The sequence below is a fragment of the Lipotes vexillifer genome, unplaced genomic scaffold (assembly GCF_000442215.2).
Source record: "Lipotes vexillifer unplaced genomic scaffold, Lipotes_vexillifer_v1.1 scaffold216, whole genome shotgun sequence".
Lineage (NCBI taxonomy): Eukaryota > Metazoa > Chordata > Mammalia > Artiodactyla > Lipotidae > Lipotes > Lipotes vexillifer.
Genome location: NW_006779100.1, coordinates 2,687,707 through 2,705,586, shown reverse-complemented (window position 1 = coordinate 2,705,586; position 17,880 = coordinate 2,687,707). Strand labels below are relative to the sequence as shown.

At 53.2% G+C, this 17,880-nt stretch overlaps 1 protein-coding gene across 1 annotated transcript in view; it reads right to left on the bottom strand.

Moving 5' to 3' along the window:
* Window positions 1–1,422: 1,422 nt before the first annotated feature.
* SARM1 (sterile alpha and TIR motif containing 1) overlaps window positions 1,423–17,880 on the bottom strand; it is a 17,637-nt gene continuing 1,179 nt past the window's right edge. The window contains exons 2-10 of the mRNA XM_007452464.1: window positions 17,518–17,880; window positions 12,373–12,988; window positions 9,730–9,942; window positions 9,332–9,423; window positions 8,979–9,214; window positions 6,968–7,070; window positions 6,702–6,891; window positions 1,641–1,762; window positions 1,423–1,552 (exon numbers count right to left, since the gene is read on the bottom strand). Coding sequence (XP_007452526.1) covers window positions 1,423–1,552; window positions 1,641–1,762; window positions 6,702–6,891; window positions 6,968–7,070; window positions 8,979–9,214; window positions 9,332–9,423; window positions 9,730–9,942; window positions 12,373–12,988; window positions 17,518–17,880 — 2,065 coding nt within the window. The remainder of the gene's footprint in view (window positions 1,553–1,640; window positions 1,763–6,701; window positions 6,892–6,967; window positions 7,071–8,978; window positions 9,215–9,331; window positions 9,424–9,729; window positions 9,943–12,372; window positions 12,989–17,517) is intronic.

Genomic DNA, 17,880 nt, shown 5'->3' with positions numbered 1-17,880 from the left:
TCCTGCTCGGTTATTTCTTTACAGCCCCTGAGTCAGCCTTCTGTTGTGAAAGCCTGTCCCCCCACGGCTAGATTCTTTGGGGCAAGAGGGAAGCCAGCCATCTGTGGAGCAACAGTCCTGCCCAGGGTGCAGCCTCCAGGATGATTCTCAGTCCCCCCGGCAGTGGACTGAGCGCCAGGAGGCCAGGTCTGCATCCTGGGGCTGCCACTGGTGACTTGGGAAACTGGGCACGACATTCAGTTCCTTCTCTGTAAGATGGAGATAATACCAGGTAAGGCTGCTCTGATGATTAGAGACCATGGAGTGAAGTGTCAGGGAAATGGAAAACGTTTGTGAGGCATTTGTGTTTCGGTCTTGCTTCCTAAGGGAACATTCCTTGATCACCAGCTTCAGCCCAGGTGGGAGTTTGTGAGAAATGCGGGAACTCGGGCCCCACCCCAGGTGTCCTGAATGGGATCTTAACAAAATTCCCAGGTGATTCGAATGCACCCCTTGCCCTTCTTCAGGATCTTGCCTCTTCCCAGGGAGCTACAGGTTCTGCCCAGGCTACTGCTGCTGCCATAGGGGGGCTGCCTTGCCCCAGCTCCCCCTGAGCCAGTGCGGGGGCAGCCTTGGACGGGTGAGGGGCTGAGGAAGGGAGCTGGGCCATGCTGGGCAGAGGCGTGGCGCACAGCACCAAGGCCAGGAAGGTGGCTAGCTGCTCTTTGAGAGGCAGCGTCCCCTGCTCAGCCTCAAGCAGGGGGCTCCCGTGCACCAGTGAGCGCAGGCCGCGGCTGCAGACCAGCCAGAGTGAGGGCCGGCTCAGTCTCACCCTTACCCCAGATGTCACGAAGGAGGCTGCACATTAGGAAGGCTGGGAGTGGACCTGGGACCAGACCAGGCCAGCTAAGGGCACTGAGTGGTTACAGGGCAAGGCCACAGGATGGCAGGAAGTGGTTAGCCCAGGGACCAGGCGCAGTCTCGGTGGAGAGCCATGGCTAGCCTCTCATCCCTAGCTGGCTCCGGGCCCCAAGCCGTTGCTTGGTGGGGAGGGTTGGCCATTGCACTGAGCCCTGCCCGAGGCTGCCTGCCTTCACTCTACTCAAGCTGGCTGCTAGCAGGGCAGGAGAGGGGTTAGCATGCAGCACACCCTCATTCTCCAGAGTCTCCAGAGCTGAGCAATGACCCTCCCACGCCCGAGACAGGACCTGGGGGCAGGGCCTAGGGGAGGTCTTAGCACCCCCAATGCCTGGCTTCCCTTCCCTTTCCAGATACTGAGGAAGCTGGGTTTGAGGTGGACAGTGAGGGTCGGGGGAGGCAGAGAGCCATTTCCTGAGAAGAGCCCAGGCTGTCTCAGCCCAGGGAAGCCGGTTTGAGGAGCTGTTCCATTGCGGGGATGATGGAAATGGGGGGTCACGGCAGGGCTTGGGAATTAGGGACTGGTTAAGCGGGGCCCAGGGGTGCAGCACCCTCCAAACTGGTGTCAGAGCCCGCAGATGAGTCCTGGGAGGTGCGGCCCTGCAGGAAGCGGATGATCTTCTCGATGGTGGCCTCCTGGTACTCGTGGGACCACCTGTGGGTGCAGAGGCTGGTGGGTCAGAGGGCTGGGCAGAGGGAGCTGCTGGCTGGGGGCCTGTGTAACCCGCCCCGCCCCTCCTCACTTGATGCCATTGAAGGTGAGCACAGCCTGCATGTCCTCGGGCAGGGCCTGGGGTTCTGGCCACTGGAATCCATCAATGACGGGTACGATGTTCTTGCCACAGTTCAGAGCAGTCACAATCTCCTAGGGGAAGAACAGGGGAAGAGGAGGACACGCAGGGCCCCATCCAGGGGCCTCGGGGCCAGGCTGAGCCCAAGGGGGGATGTTGGCCGTGAAGTCCACGTTGACTTCTCCCTCATCCCCTGTGGTATGATAAATCTACATTTGCCCTTTGCTCCAGGTTCTCGGTACAGAGCTCCTAAAGCCCTCTCGCATGACCTGGGGGGTGGGGCTGCGCCAAATAGCTTCAGGATGGGGGCTGGTGGCCAGGAAGACTAAGCTGTGATTAGAGGGTTGGAACTTTCAGTGCCCCCCTCACCTCCAGGGAGGGGAGAGGGGCTGGAGACTGAGTTCACTCACCAATGACTTAATCACGCCTACATAATGAGACCTCCATAAAACCCCTAAGGACTGGTAGGTTGGTGAACACATCTAGGTGTGGAGAGGGTGGCCCGGAGAGGGCATGGAAGCCCTGCCCACGGTCCCACCCCCGCTTACTTTGCCCTGTGCACCTCTTCCATTTGGATGTTCCTGAGTTGTATCTTTTAAAATGAACTGGTAATAGTTAAGTAAAGTGCTTTCCTGAATTCTGCATGTCATTCTAGCAAATTATTGAACCTGAGCGGGGTGGTCATAGGAACCCCTGCATTTGTAGCTGAGTCAGACAGCAGAGCAGGTGGCCTGGGCCTTGCGACTGGGTCTGAAGTGAGGGCAGACTTGTGAGACTAATCCCTTAAACCATGGAGTCTGACACTGGCTCCCGGTGGGTAGTTAGTGTCAGAACTGAATTGAATTGTGGGACAGCCATTTGGTGCTGGTGAAATGGAGAACTGGTTGTTGGTATGGGAAAAAGCCCACACAAATTTGGTGTCAAGAAGCACATCACACCCCCTGCATCCAAACTGATCCATCCTGAGCCCTGCCAGTTGTAGTCCTTACTTATTTCTCAAATCCTCTCATTTTTCTCCACCTCCATCCCCACCAGTGCCCTGCTCCAACCCCGTATTATCGTTAGCCCCTACCAGGTCTCTTCTCATCCATTCTTGCCCCCTCTAATTCATTCTCCGTGTTGCCCCTTCACCTAGCTACTCTTTGCAAAATGCAAATCTGATCATGTCACCCCCCTCCCCTACTTAAAACTTCACGACTCTACATGGCTCTTCGAATAAAGTTCAAGGCTCTGTGTGGTTGGCCACAGCTCACTTCTCAAACTCTATCCCTGCGCTGTCCTCGCAGCCACACAGACCTTGCAGTCCCTTAGATTTGCTACCTCCCTCCCTCCACAGGGCCTTTGCACATGCTGCTTCCTCTGACTAGAACACTCTTCCCTGCCGTTTCACCTAGCTAATGCCAACTCATTTTTCTGATCTGAGCTCAATCAACTTTCCTAGGGAAGTCTTCCCTCACTTCCTGACCAGGTCAGATCCCCTGTTATAGGTTCTCATAGGCTCCACATCACATGCTACACTTACAAATTTAAATTCACTAATGAGTAATTTACTTAATATCTGCTTCCCCACCAGACACAAAGGTGGGAACCATGTCCAGGTTTCACTCACCTTGTATCTCAGGATCTTTCACAAAGCTTTGCCTGTAGTCTGCCTTTGCTAAATACTTAACAGCTGACTGGCTGAATGAATGAATGAATGAGACAGCATAGCGTTTAGGGGTTGTGCTCTGGAATCATCAGATCTGGGTTCACATCAAGTCTCTGACACAGGCTCTGTCATTTGAGGCAAAAACAACAGGCTCTCAAAGCCTCTGTTTTCTAATTTCTAAAACAGAGTTAATGATAGTCCCTATCTTACAGGATTGCTGGGAGAAATAACTGTGCTATCCCATGGCAAGTGGTTAGACTAGCAACTAGCATGTGGTGTATGCTTTAAATAAATAACAAGTGTTATTACTTCCTCCTCTGTAAAGTGGGGATAATAAAACTTACCGCACTAGGTTGTTCTGAGGATACTGCTATTAATGGGTGCTCTGGTAAGTGCTTATTGAATGTTTTTTTCCTTTCAAGGGGGTACCACAAGGATAGGACTTTTTGAGTGCAGTTCACTTGTGGTTTTCCATATTGATTGCCCACTAAATGTGGCTTTGAGGAAAGCAGTTTTAAAACCAGAGGCAATTCAGCACTAAAACCAAGGAGGGATGATGGAGCCTTTGGGACTGGTCCAAGGCAAAGGCTCCCACCACCTGCCCGCTCCTCCCTCTTTGCAGTTGGCTGGGACAGTGACGGACGCCAGGCACCCTCGTGGAGCAGAGCCTTCCTGGGGAAGGAATCTGCATAACTTCAACCCTGATTGGCTTCTGGGGCACCTCTTCATTTTACAACTGAGAAGAAGGAAGCCCAGCGAAGGGGAGGGCTTCCCCTCCCCTTCTTGCTCCCAAGTCACATACATGCCCAGCCCAGGAGGGGGCCAGGTCTCTGACTCAAGTATTCAGATTCCAAGTCCAAGGCTATTTCAACCAAGCCCTCTGCCTCTCTGCTGAGCACTTGGATGAATTCTGGCCCTGCAGCAATTTATGTGGGAACCTTTAGACATTTGTTTCATCCAGAATTACACAGAAGCAAAGACAGCACACTGCTCACTGTACCGATTCAGAGGCTGGCCAATCTGACCTAGTAAACCTAGTGGATACGTATGTTTCTCCCAGTCATCTCAGCTTCGTCAGAATCACTCATCTATTTAATCATTGATTCAATTATTCTAAAAACTCTTCAAGAGCCTACTTTGTATCATGCATGGTTCTAGGCATCAGGGATGCAGCATGAACAAGGCAAGGTCTGAGCTCTCACGGAGCTCACAGACACTCCTCTCTTTCTCTCAGAAGGCCGCCTGCCACCTGCTCTAAGCCATGATCCTCCAGGGTATCTCTCTGACCCAGCATCCCCTCCCCAAACCAAACCCAGTATTCAGACCCTCCTACATGGCCTCTGGTGCCTGACCCTCTTCCCCACTGTCAATCTGGGCTGCACCCTAGCGTGGAGGCTTCTCCCTAAAACCCACTGGTATGGCATCACTGCCCTCATGGGATCCCTTTTGCCAGTGCTTTCAGCACAGGTCTTCTCCCTGCCTTTAGGAACCCCATAACCTGGTTTCTTAGTTCTTATCCTGCCAGTGGTGTGCTGGTACATGTTTAACAACTAGATCTCCAGAGGGGGAAAAAACAACCAAACAAATAAAATCCTGATTTGTAGTTTTTACCAATTTCTTTAGTGTAACTACTCCCACCATGGCTGATTTCAAGCTACTGGCGTGACATCACTGAACTCGGAGTTGGGAAGAGATGCAGTCACTCTGGTGTCAGCTGATTCCAATCCTATCTCACCACTTCCCCTCCCACCCCTCAGATCTGAGTCATAGGACAAAGCTGGATCCTAAGAATGAGCATGGGCTTTGGAGTCAGATAGACAGGAGTTCAAAGCCCAGTTCTGATTTCTGCCCCAGCAGTGTGGCCATGGGAAAAATTATTCCACTTCTCCGAGCCTTGGTTTCTTCATCCGTAAAATGGAGAAGGCAATACCGGGGATAATGCAGGTTTCTGGCACCCTTCTCATGCCTACTTTTTTTTTTTGAGGTACACGGGCCTCTCACTGCTGTGGCCTCTCCCGTTGCGGAGCACAGGCTCCGGACGCGCAGGCTCAGCGGCCATGGCTCACGGGCCCAGCTGCTCCGCGGCATGTGGGATCTTCCCGGACCGGGGCACAAACCCGTGTCCCCTGCATCGGCAGGCGGACTGTCAACCACTGCGCCTCCAGGGAAGCCCCTCGTGCCTACTTTTGTTCTTTGCTCCTGCTGTTGCCCTGTCTGAGATGCCTTCTCTTCCACTGGCCTAAATTCTTAAGACTCTTCTCAAGTTCTGCGTCCTTCACGCAGCCTCCCCGGATTATTCCAGCCCTTGATGTTTTTTCCTTTCTCCATATTCTTATAGCAAGTAAGAGGTTCGCCAGCCCGGCTTTATGTTGACACCAATTTATGTATGATCTAGTCATTCTGGGCATATTCTTGTCTCCTTAGCTGCTTTAGGACAAGGGCCCTATCCATATGACAACTGCTTCCCTTTGCCCTGGCCCCAATTCATGCTGACTAACGAGTAATGATTAAATCCATTCTACAAGTTCCCAATAGGTTTTTTTTTTTTGTGGTACGAGGGCCTCTCACCGTTGTGGCCTCTCCCGTTGCAGAGCGCAGGCTCCGGACGCGCAGGCTCAGCGACCAGGGCTCACGGGCCCAGCCGCTCCGCGGCATGTGGGATCTTCCCGGACCGGGGCACGAACCCGCGTCCCCTGCATCGGCAGGCGGACTCCCAACCACTGCACCACCAGGGAAGCCCCCCAATAGGTTTTTACTATGCATTAGGCACTCAGGATACAATGGGGAATTAAACAGTGGTAGTACTCACAATAATTATATTAATAATAGTTAATTGCTGCCATCGTTCAGCAGTTCTTATGTGCCAGGCATTCTGCTAAGCACTTCACAAATTTTACCTCTTTTAATCTTTCTAACAATATCCTAGGGAGTCAGGTACTATAACTATCCCACTTTCCAGTGATAAACATGAAACTCATTAGGGTTAAGTAACTTGCCCAAAGCCAGAGCCAGGATTTAAACTCACAGCTTTGTGCTCTTAACCATTCCACTGTGCCTGTCACTATGCTCTCCTGCCCCCCTTCCCTCACAGAGGTTATTTTGCAAAGCGTGTTCATCCCTCTCTGACCCTCACAACAATTCTACGAGATGAATAGGACAGGTAAGTTACCCCCATTTTGTAGATGAGAAAACTGGGGCTCGGAGAGCCTAAGTTGCTCAAGTCCTATTACAGTCAGAGCCATGGCTCCTGACTTCCAGCTGGGCTATGGAGGTTGCTGGAGTATATGCAGGTGAGAAAGAATGAAACGGGGACCTTGTGCCCTGGGCCACAGGCCAATGCTGGGACCACAGAGGCCAGCACTTACCTTGTGCACCCAGTCCTTGCAGTCGTGGTCCTGCATGCACTTGTCCAGAGCCCCAGCCGACAAAACCAGCACAAAATTGCGGGCACCCATGATACTCTGGATGAGCTTGTCCTCGAACTTGCCCGCTTCCAGCTTCTCCACATCAATGAAGACACTGAAGCCATGCAGCTGCAGGTGCACCTTCAGGAGGCTGCAAGGAGGTCCTGTGTCACTGCCATGGCCTCCCCACAAGGCCCCAGGCAGCCTGCCTGTCCGCCCCTCCTCACCTGGCGAGCTGGGAGCCTGAGTTCCGGCGGTAGCTGATGAAGACGTCTGGAGTGTCCCCGCAGGGCTTGCAGCCGGTGCAGGGCAGCGGGGAGTGTAGCATTTCTGAAGCAGACAAGAGACGGCTTGGTGAGGGTGGGCATCATCTCCTGCACACCCAGTCCTCTCAGCCCAGCCCAGGCAGGGTGGCTTGCTCCAAAAAGGGTCAGACAGGTGGAGAGATGGGGCCTACAGGAAGGCAGGCTGCAAACTATCAGTGAGGCCCTCTCAGGAGGCAGGCATTGTGTTCTGGGGACACCTCCAGCACTGCCCTCTCTCTAGAACTCCAGACCTGCACAGCCAGCTGCCCACAGGTACTCCAAACCCAACCCATCCCAAATCCTCCCCAGACCCCACTTCTTCCTAGTCTCCCACCAAAGCCAGAAACCTGGGTATCAGCCTCAACTCCTGCCTCTCATTCATTCATTCAACAAATATTTACTAAGTGCTTTCTGGGTGCCAGGCACTATTCTTAGTGCTTGGGATACAGCAATGAACAAAACAAACCCTGCCCTCATGGAGCTGACATTCAATGCTCAGGGTCAGGCACCATGCTCTGTGGATTCTACCCACTAACGTCCTGGACTCCAGCCTCAGGGCCGTCCCTGTGTCCAGGCCCCCAACTCCAGCGTCCTCAGTGGTCTCTTCAGATCCACAGCTGCCCAGTCTAATCTGTTTGCTGCAGGCACCAGAGAGCTCTGCTTAAAATCCAAATCTGAGTGTGTCATTGCCCCCACTTCAAAACTGTGCATGGCTCCCTACTCCCTACAGGAGGCGTTTGTAAGCTATTTTTGCTGTAGCACCCTCTTGTTTTTAAAAAATTAAATCTTGGGGATTTATTGGGAGCTGCAATGTAAAAATGAAAGAAGTTAATCTGCTTTGGTTGAAGCAAAAGAATGGGGCCAAAGCCCAGTCCCTTGTCCCCTGTGGGAGCTTAGTACATACTTATTGAATGCACGCATGCATGAAAAGAACCCATCTTATAATATTCCGACAAGTCACAGACGTTTGTCTCTTTACGAGGTATAAAGGCAGAGGTTGAGATCCCAGTTCTGTCATTTAATGACTTATAACCTTACAAAATGAATTTAAATCTCAGTTTCATCATCTGTAAAATTAACACCCATGATGGAACTGTCCTTTATCTTTGATTATGATGATGGTTACACGGGGGTATACATTCAAAACTGTTCAAACTGGACACTTTTAAGTTAAATTATACCACTTTTATTCTTTAAAAAGTTTTAAAAGCTGACTTTAAAAAAACAAACACCCGCTGCACAGAATGGATGTAGAGATTAATGAGATAATATCTGTTAAAAGCTTAATCAGGACCTGGCCTCTAGTAATTGACAATAAATATTAGCCAAATAGTAAATTAGTAAATTAAATTAATAAATCAAGAGGGCTGCTAGAGCCCTAGGATGCACTCTGCTCTCACGGCCTCCCTAAAGCACCCATACTTTGTCAGCTGTGGACTAACAGGATAAGCCCTCTGTCTTCCCGCCCACATCCCCTGTACCCAGCCCCCATGCTGTCTCACCTCCACACTTGCATGTACGGCTCCCGCTGCCTGGGCTGCTCTTCCTGCCGCCGCCACTCTTTGCCCACCCCCAACACATCCTTCAAGACCTGGTCAGGCATCCTCCCCTCTCCAAAGCCTAGGCCTGGGCGGACAGGGTAGGTGGTGCTTCCTCTAGGCTCCCACTGGAGTCCTGGGCATGCCAGCTCCGGCAGCCACGTGCCTGGTTATACATCTGCCTTCCTGCCACCCTCCTACCCACCTCAGACTGGGAACTTCTTGAGGGCAAAGTGCAACGTATTCATCTCTGCATCCTCAGAGCCCAGTGCAGCACAGCCTACGTGCTCAATCAACCCGCAGTGAGGCTCTGAGCACCCCCCACCATGTGTCTCCCCTCACCCCTCCAGGGCAGGGGCAGGGGCAGGGGTAGGGGCCCAGGTGGGCAGGCTGACCTCTAGCGGCCGTGAGGATGCGGGCGCGGTGCACGCCCAGGTGGATGCCGCAGTCCTCCAGGAGCTGCTGCTCTGACACTCGGTGCAGCAGGGAGCGGTCCAGGCCGCAGTTGACCAGGCCATACGTGTATTGACGGAAGCGCGGGTCCAGGCTGCCCAGCCAGTCAGCCAGGTTGCTGCGGTCGCATGTAGCGTAGTTGGCGAAGGTCTTGAGCTCTGTGAGCTCCCTAAAGAATCTGCACCCAAGGGACGAGAGGATGCTGAGATCTTGACTGGGCACTGGCTAGAGGAGGAGGGGGCGTTTAGTTAGACCTGCCCGGGTGGGGGGAGTATGCGGGCTGGAGGCTCCGTACCTCTTGCGGGTGAGGCCTGACTTCATGCCCAGGTCGGTCTGGAGTTCCTCATCCGTGAGCCGCAGAAGCAGGTCTCCATCCACCTGCTGCTCCTGGAGGAGGGGTCACATGTAAGGAAAGGCTCCCATCCTCAGCATTTGCACCCCACCCAGCACAAGGTCAAGAGCAGGGACCTGGAGATGGCGGTGGGGGAGGCGGATGGGCCCCAGATGAGAACCGAATGACCCTGAAAAACACTGAGTACAGGCTCCCCACCCCCAAAAGTCCACCCTGGTGCCGCTGGCGAGCTGCGCCGGGATGGGGCGCGGTCGCCTGTGTGCAGGGCGCCCCTAGCGGCCACGCGGCCCTCGGGGATGCGCCTGCTCCGACTGCCGGCCGGCGACCCCGGGCGGCTCTACCCGGAAGCTCTCGCAGTACTGGGAGAAGCCGATCTGCTGCAGCCATGTCTGGACCTCGGCTTCCTTCCAGCTGGCCACGCTGGGCAGGATGGGCCGCGGCACCTCCTCGCCCAGCAGGCGCAGCGCGCGCTTCGCCAGCGCCGACGTGGTACCATTAGTGGAGTAGGAGACCAGGCGTTTCAGGCTCTGGATGGCACCTATGTCGCTGAATACCTGGGGAAGTGCGGAGAGGATGTCTTGGACCCACCAATTCACCAGCCGCCCCCAAACGTGCCTGGTCCCTCCCCTCGCCTCTTCTCCCCGCTGAAAACCCCACCATCTGCCCTCGCCCTGCCTTCATCCAACAGATCACCAGGTCCTGTGGATTCCCCCTCCAGGAGCTCCTTCAACTCTTGACCAGGTAAGTCCCTCTCATGCCTCCCCTCTACAGCCTCCATCTGCCCCCGAAATCAAGTTGAGTTCTCAGTATGGCTGCCAGGCCTGGCACAGTGCAGCCCCTGCCCACCAATCCCCGCTCTACTCCCCCTTCACCAAGCCACCCACCCATGGAGGCTCTCCCACCTCTGGGCCTCTACCTGTGGTGTTTCCAGACGCTTAGTTCTTCTAGCCTGCTTGTGGGAATCCTACTCATCCATTGGATCCAAATTGATTGGCACCTCCAACATGCAGCCTGCTTTGATTGCCCCACAGCTTGGCCCATACCTCCAGTTAGGCCTTGTGCTACACTCTGAATGCTACTGTTGTTAATTGATAATGCAATTTCTACTGGACTGTAAGCTGAGGTCATGTCTTAGTCACCCCTGGAGTCCCATAACTGGCACACTGCAGGGCACAGAGTGAGGGCTCACTATGTCTATACTGAACTGCGCTCACTTGGCCTTGCTGGGAAAGAGGTGCCAGAGCTGGTGGTCATGGCTGCTGCCAAGACCCACTCCTTGGGGTCCTCACTCCCTACTTCCCTTTAAATCCCTCCTCCCAAAACAGAATGGCCTGTTTTGTAAAGCCAGTCCTCCCATGGCCCAACTCTGGGGTGCAGAGAGGAGAATCAAAAGCTCCTAGAACATTGGACCTTGGAAGAGGCCTCAAAGACCCCCTAAACACAACAGTCTCTTCTGCATCTATGGGGACACACGTGATGGGTGACAGTCACCTGTGAGACACGCTCCTCTGATGACCCCTGTCCAGCCCCAGATGACCACTGTCGTACAGATAGGGTGGTCCATGCAGTGTGCACCGCTCCCTGTGCACCAGCGGTCACTAACCCCCCAAAACCTCCAGAGGAATACAAAGGAGGGAGAGTGACATTATTGGATAATCTTAATTCTGTAATATTTAAAAAACGAACACCAGAAACTTTCGATAATTTAACTATTACTAGTCTCACATCCAGGGTAAGAACTGCTGCTGTGGTCCACTCCTTCCATTTTCCAGAGGTCAAAAGTGAGGCATATAGGGACTTCCCTCGTGGCAAAGAGGATGACTCCGCGTTCCCAGTGCAGGGGGCCCGGGTTTGATCCCTGGTCAGTGAACTAGAACCCACATGCATGCCGCAACTGAGAGTTTGCATGCCACAACTAAGGAGCTCACAAGCCGCAACTAAGGAGCCTGCCTGCTGCAACTAACACCCAGCGCAACCAAAAAAAAAAAAAAAAGAAAATCCCACATTAAAAAAAAAAAAAAAGTGAGGCACATAAAGGCCCAGAGAGGGGAAGCCAGGTACCCACAGTCACACAGCAATTTAAAGCAGAGGGCAAAGGCTGCAGATCAGGTCCTGAGATTGGGGACCCTTTGGGACTCGGGTGGGAGTTATCTAGCTGACACATGGATGTTCTGCCTCTGTTTACTCCATCTCCTTTCTGGACTGCAGACCCAAATGACAGAATGGCCCACTGGAGCACCCCAGGTTGTCAGCCCTCAGGCACTTCAAACTCCATCTGTCCCATTGAACTCACTTTCTCTCCACCCTCAAACTATCTCACCCAGTTCACCTTATCTCAGTACCAGGTGCCACCATCCACTGGGTTGCCTATGTCCAAAGCCAGGAGTATCCTCAGCTACTCGCTCTCCTTCACCCAGCCACCCACCAGGTTCTAACTGTGTCTCTTCAGTACCTCTGGAATCTGCTTCTCTCTGCCTCTGCTGTCATACCCTGGTCCTTGCCTCCACCATCGCAGCTGCCCCCTGCCATGGCCTTCTATCTGACCCGCCTGCCTGCAGCCTCACCCTTGCCTCTACCCCATCTCCATGCAGCGGTCAGGGTGATCTTTGTAGAACACAGAGATCATCATACAGAGATGTATGTCCCCTACATAAAACCTTGGTCTTGCCTTCGAGGCCAGAATGATGGGTCCCTCATCTTTCTCCTTATTTCACCTCTCATGTCTATTTCAAGTCCTAGTTTTTTGTTTGTTTGTTTTTGTTTTGTTTGTTGTTTTGTTTTGTTTTTGGCTGTGCCACCAGCACGCGGGATCTTAGTTCCCCGACCCGAGATCAAACCCGTGTCCCCTACGGTGGAAGCGTGGAGTCTTAACGAATGGACCGCCAGGGAAGTCCCTCAAGTCCCAGCTGAATGTCATTTCCTCTGGGGCGCCTTCCCAGTTTCTCTCTAACCCCCTCCCCACCCAACCCCACACCCGCACCCACCTTGGTCTTGCCCTGCAGACTCTTGATGACAGCCTCGGCACAGAGATAGAAAGCCCCGATGCACTGCGCCTCCAAGCGCGACGAGTCAAGCAGCGGCACGAGGCGCTGCAGGTCGTCAGGCCCGCGGCCCTGGCTGGTGTCACTGGCGTCCACCAGGCAGCGGGCGAAGCGGCCGGGGTCCAGCGAGGCCACTAGCGGCTCCACGAGGGCCAGCGTGCCCGAGCGCTCCACCTCGCGCTCCACCTCCTTGTTGGTGGCCAGCACCGCCACGGCGAGGCAGGCGTGCAGTCGGAGCAGCTCGTCCTCGGAGAAGGCGAGCGGGAAGAGCCACTCGGCGGCGCGCTTCTCCACCATGCGCCGCTGCGCCGCCTGGCCCCCGTGCAGAGCGCAGTTGGCCAGCGCCAGCGCGCAGTGGCGGAGCAGCGGCGGGTCGGTGCGGCGGCACCAGTACAGCACCGCGTCCAGGCCGCCGGCCGCCACCAGCCGCTGGCACGTCTCTTCCGAGTGCTTGAACATGTGCTCCAAAATGCCGGCCACGCTCCGCGCCAGCTCCACCGGCTCCCGCTCCTTTGCCAGGTTCAGGATCACTCCCAGCCCGATGCGCGCCACTCGGTCCCTGCCCAAGGAAAGCGGGAGGGAGGAGGTTGAGGTGCCGCAGCCCGGGGTGCATATCTTAACCCAGGGCCTCGTTACTTATGCTTTCTGGGCCTCGCTAGCGTCAAATAGGACATGAGTCTGGTCCTCCCTGCCTCCTCCACCTCCCTCATCTTCTGCCCTGGGACAACTAGACTCCTCTGATTATAAGGGTGCTCCATCCTGACCACACTCATTTCTTCCCAGACACCCTTCCCTAGAGAAGCAGCATGTGTAGTGGTTAAGAATTCTAGCTCTAGAGCAGATCTCCTGGGTCCTGGTTTCTTCTCTACCATTTTCTAGCTGTGGGACCTTGGGTACCTTCCTTTATCTTTATTGGTTTCCTCATCTCATAAATAGGATAAAGTGAATACCCACCCCATAGAGTTATTACGAGAACTAATGTAAAAATGCATGTAAAGTGCTTGGCATAGTTCCTGGCACATAGGAAAGACTCAATAAATGTTCATTTCATCAAAATTCTCTTCACTCTATGCTGTGTGACTGGGGTGTATTCATTCATTCAAAACACCATTTATTGAGGACTTACTGTGTGCCAGGCACTGCAATAGGGGCTGAAGTTAAACAGTGCCTAAGAGAGACTGGAGCTAATAACAGCTAATATGGAGACAAACAGTAAGCAAGTAAACAGCGAATGAACAGGATAATAGTTATCTGACCAAAATGATAGCAAAACCAGGTGCTGTGATGGAGAGTGCCTGGGTGGAGGGATATGTCTGAGGAAGTGACATCTGCGAGTTAAATGTCCAGAGACCCCTGCTTGCAAGTATCCGGAAGGAGAGCATAATAGGCAGAGAGAACAGCAAGGACAAAAGCCCCGAGGGCTGATGAGCCTGGCACGTTCCAGGAAGAGAAAGAAAGCCAGAGATGTTTGCGGTGTCTAAAACAAACAAGGAAAAGTATAAAATCAACGAGGGATTCATATATAGAGTATATAAATACATATTCAAATCAACAAGCAAAAGGCAGTAAATCCAACAGAAAAGGGGCGAAGGACACAAACCGGCAATTTACAAAAGGAAATTCAAAACGTTAACAAGCAAATAGAGACAGTCTAATTCATTAGTAATCAGAGAAATAAAAATTAAACCAGCTGTCACTTTACACCCATTAAATGGGCAAAAAGCAGAAACTATTTCAAGTGGTTGAGGTGGGAGTTTCAAGGGAAGGGTGAGGAAAGAGTTCCTGGGGGCCGTTTGAGCCATCTCAAAGCATTTGGGCTTCATCTTGATGGCAAATGGGGAGTCACTGAAGGGCTTCAGGAAGGGGAGTGACCTGGTAACACATGGGTTTTAGGAAACTCGCTCTGGCTGCTGTGGGGAGGACAGGTCAAAGGGAGAGAGCTTGGAGGCCAAGAGAGCAGACAGGAGAGTTGCCACACTCCAGGCAGAGGTGAAAGTGTCCTGTCTTCCTGACCTCCACCAATGATGTCCCTCAACGACTTATAGGCCCAGCCAGCTATGGAGTCCTTGCCCAGTGAGCACCACAGTGACCACAGTGCTTATGACTTTGTGTCCACTGCAGGGCCCAGCTGAGCCCAGAACAGCTTTGCTGAGCTCATCACTGAACTTCTCTGCAGCCCAAAGGAACAGATGGGTTCTAATCATCCACTCGGGCAGACGGCACTGCAGTTTTTCCTTTAACCAAGGAGAAAGCCAAGGCTCAGAGAGGTTACATGGCATGCCCAGGTTACACAGCTGGTGAGAGGCATAGCTGGGATTTGAACTCACATCTGTCTGTCTCCAGGGCTCAAGATCCTTCGTCTGCACTTTGTGCTTCCAGAACAATCTGACTATATATACTCCAAGAATATCAGAACCAGGAAGTGCTTAAGAAGTCATCTAATCCAACAACACCCCGCCTGAGGCTCAGTGAAGGGAAGGACATGTTCAGGAACATCAGTTCAGAAAGAGGACTTTATTCACATTTCTTTTCTTTTCTTTTTTTTTTTTTTTTTGGCCACGAGGCTTGCAGGATCTCAGTTCCCCGACCAGGGATCAAACCCAGGCCATGGCGCTGAAAGCCCGGAATCCTAACCACTAGGCCACCAGGGAACTGTGCAATTGTGCATCTCTTGAACCCCAGCCCTCACCTTTCCCTATGCACTTGGCACCTTTATAGAGTTGAACTCTGTGCTGGTTGTGAGATTTATTCACTCAATTCCCAATCCTTCTACAGTCGGAGAGGCTGTGAGTCTGGGTTCAAATCACACCTCCGAAAGAGGGGTAAATTGTCCGTATATACACATACATAAGCCCGTATATGTAATATACACATACATAAGCCCGTATATGTAATACACACATACATAAGCCCGTATATATAATATACACATACATAAGCCCGTATATGTAATACACACATACATAAGCCCGTATATGTAATATACACATATATGCAAGTGCTTGTATATGCAGAGACTCTCTCTGGAAAGACGTACAAGAAACTTGTTTCACCGGTTTGCCTCCAGTGAACAGAAAGGAGAATGTTTAAGTGTGTATCTTTTTTGTACTTTGCACTTGAATTTATGTGCAATAGTTGTTTTTTTTTTTCCTTTTCCTTTCTTTCTTTTAAAAACCTGTCGCCTCCACTTATTCACTGTGTATTCTTGGGAAAGACATTTAACCTCATTATGGCCTCCTGAAGGGGGCGGGCTGTGACTTTAGAGGGCTAGCAGTAAGAGTGTGGTGGGACCAGGCTCAGAGGGCCCTACCCTGTTGGGCTTCTCCTGGTATTCGAGGGTCAGTGAAGCTGTGACCTAGGCTCCCGGGCAGCGAGTGTGGCAGCACCCAGGGAAGAAGAGAGCTGCAGGAAAGGGAATGGCAAAAGGAATGGGTGCACTGATGGAAGAACCTTCTTTATGAGGAAGTTGGTTGGTGGAGGAAGGAAAAAATTTCATAGACACAAATTCTCAGTGTGTCACCACCCTCTTCCCTTCTTGCCCTCCCAGCCTCCTCTTGGAGCAGTGCAGAGGTGTGGGGAGATTATGCCTTTCTCCGGGAGGATTTTGATGGGGACCTGGCTCGCTGGGTTCTGTCCTTGGTCCTGAAGTGATGCCAACACCAGCACGTTGTTTCTTGGGACCAGAGACACCGGTTAGTGTGCCTCCTTTCTCAGTAATTCTGAACCAGGTGAGGATTGTTATTTTCAACCTTGAAAGATATCAGTTCTATTTGCATCTTGCAGCCCTCCTCTTCTTAGGGTGTTGGCTGCACCCATCCTCCAGGAGTTCTAGTTATAGCTGCCCTATCCCACATACCAGGCCTACAGGACACGCCCTTCAATGCTAGCCCACCACATCCAGTGAGCACCCACTCCATTTGCTAGCCCTCCACGTTCACAGCCCATCCCAACAGGACACCTGTTGTTAGACAGAAGATTAATGACTTACTGAACAAGCAGAATCCTAACTTGGCCTCCCAACTTAAATTGCTTCATTCATGCACTTTTGAAAATTGTATCATTTCCACCATCCACAAGGTTGTCTTTACTTTTTGAAAAGGGCAAGGAAAACGCCCCTAATCCATGCCCATCACACCTTTGAGAGCTTCGTAAATGGAAAGTGACCCTTCCAAAACCCTTCTAAACCTGAAGGGCCCGAGAATTCAGCATGAGACTGGAGTGTGACAGCCTGGTCTCCTCCGGCATTAGCGGGGCAAGGAAGTGGGTCAGTGGTCCTCATATTCCAGGGGAGATCCCAAGAGGCAGGGAAGCATAGCAACCAGGCTTCAGTTGGACCCCACCTACTGTATCTTGGCACGTGTGGGGAAGATGTAGGGAACACATACTCTGGCCCCTGCCTAGCTCCACACCTCAGTTTTCTCTTCCCCCACCATCCATCCCAACTGAAAACACCCATCCTGTTTCCCATGAGCAGGCACAGCATAAGATCATGTCTGTCCTGTTACATGAAGCAAAATGAAAAAGGAGGAAGCAGGAAGTGGACGCTGGGGGTGGCATGAAGGCAGCAGGTAACCTTAGGTCAGCACTCATTTCAGCCTGGGGGAAGAGGAAAGGGGTCCCCCCTCCTATTTTCTGAGCAATGTGTTGTCTTTCTCTTTTAGTGGGAGTGAGACGGTATGGCAGAGCGAAGGTAGCACGGAAGGATATCCAGGCCCATCGGGAGGAGGGCTGTGGGTTTAGAGGGCTTTGGCAATGGGATCCCAGCTCCATCCTCAGAACCAGGGAGAGATTCCTGTCCTGCTACTCCATTCCTCCCCTCTCTCATTTCTCACCCCACCAGCTCTGGGAGTGAATCCTGGCTGCACCATTAGTTCACTGTGTGACGCTGGGCAAGTCACTAAACTTTCCCAGGGCTCAGTTTCCTCATCTGTAAAATGGACACGCTGGTCCCCAACAGGGATATAATGCAGGGTTTTGTGAGGTGAGGCAGGAAAGGCACAGAGCGAGGCACACGGGAGACCGAGGCACTCGACCGCCCCTGCGACCCTACACCACGCGGCGCTCTCCGCCCCAGCCCGGCCCCCTCACCGGTTCTCTGCCACCAGGATCTGCTCCAGCAGGCGGGCAGCCTGCACGCGCGTCTCCAGCTCCGGCGCCTGGAGCAGGCGCAGCAGCAGGTCCAGACCACCGTCCAGGCGGATGGCGTCGCACAGACCCTGGGCTACCTCGCGGCCCATGGCTGGTAGCAGCCAGGCCTCCTCCACCAGCTGGAAGACCTCGGCTAGGCTGGCTCCCACGGCCCGCACGCCGCCCGCCTGCTTCAGAGCCGACAGCGCCTGCTGAAGCTCGGGCAGCGCGCGCTCCAGGGCGCCCTGCACCTCGGTGCTCGCCCCTGGCGACACCTCGCGGGGCCCGCGGCCGCCCGCCGCCCACCACGGCCCGGCGCCGCCG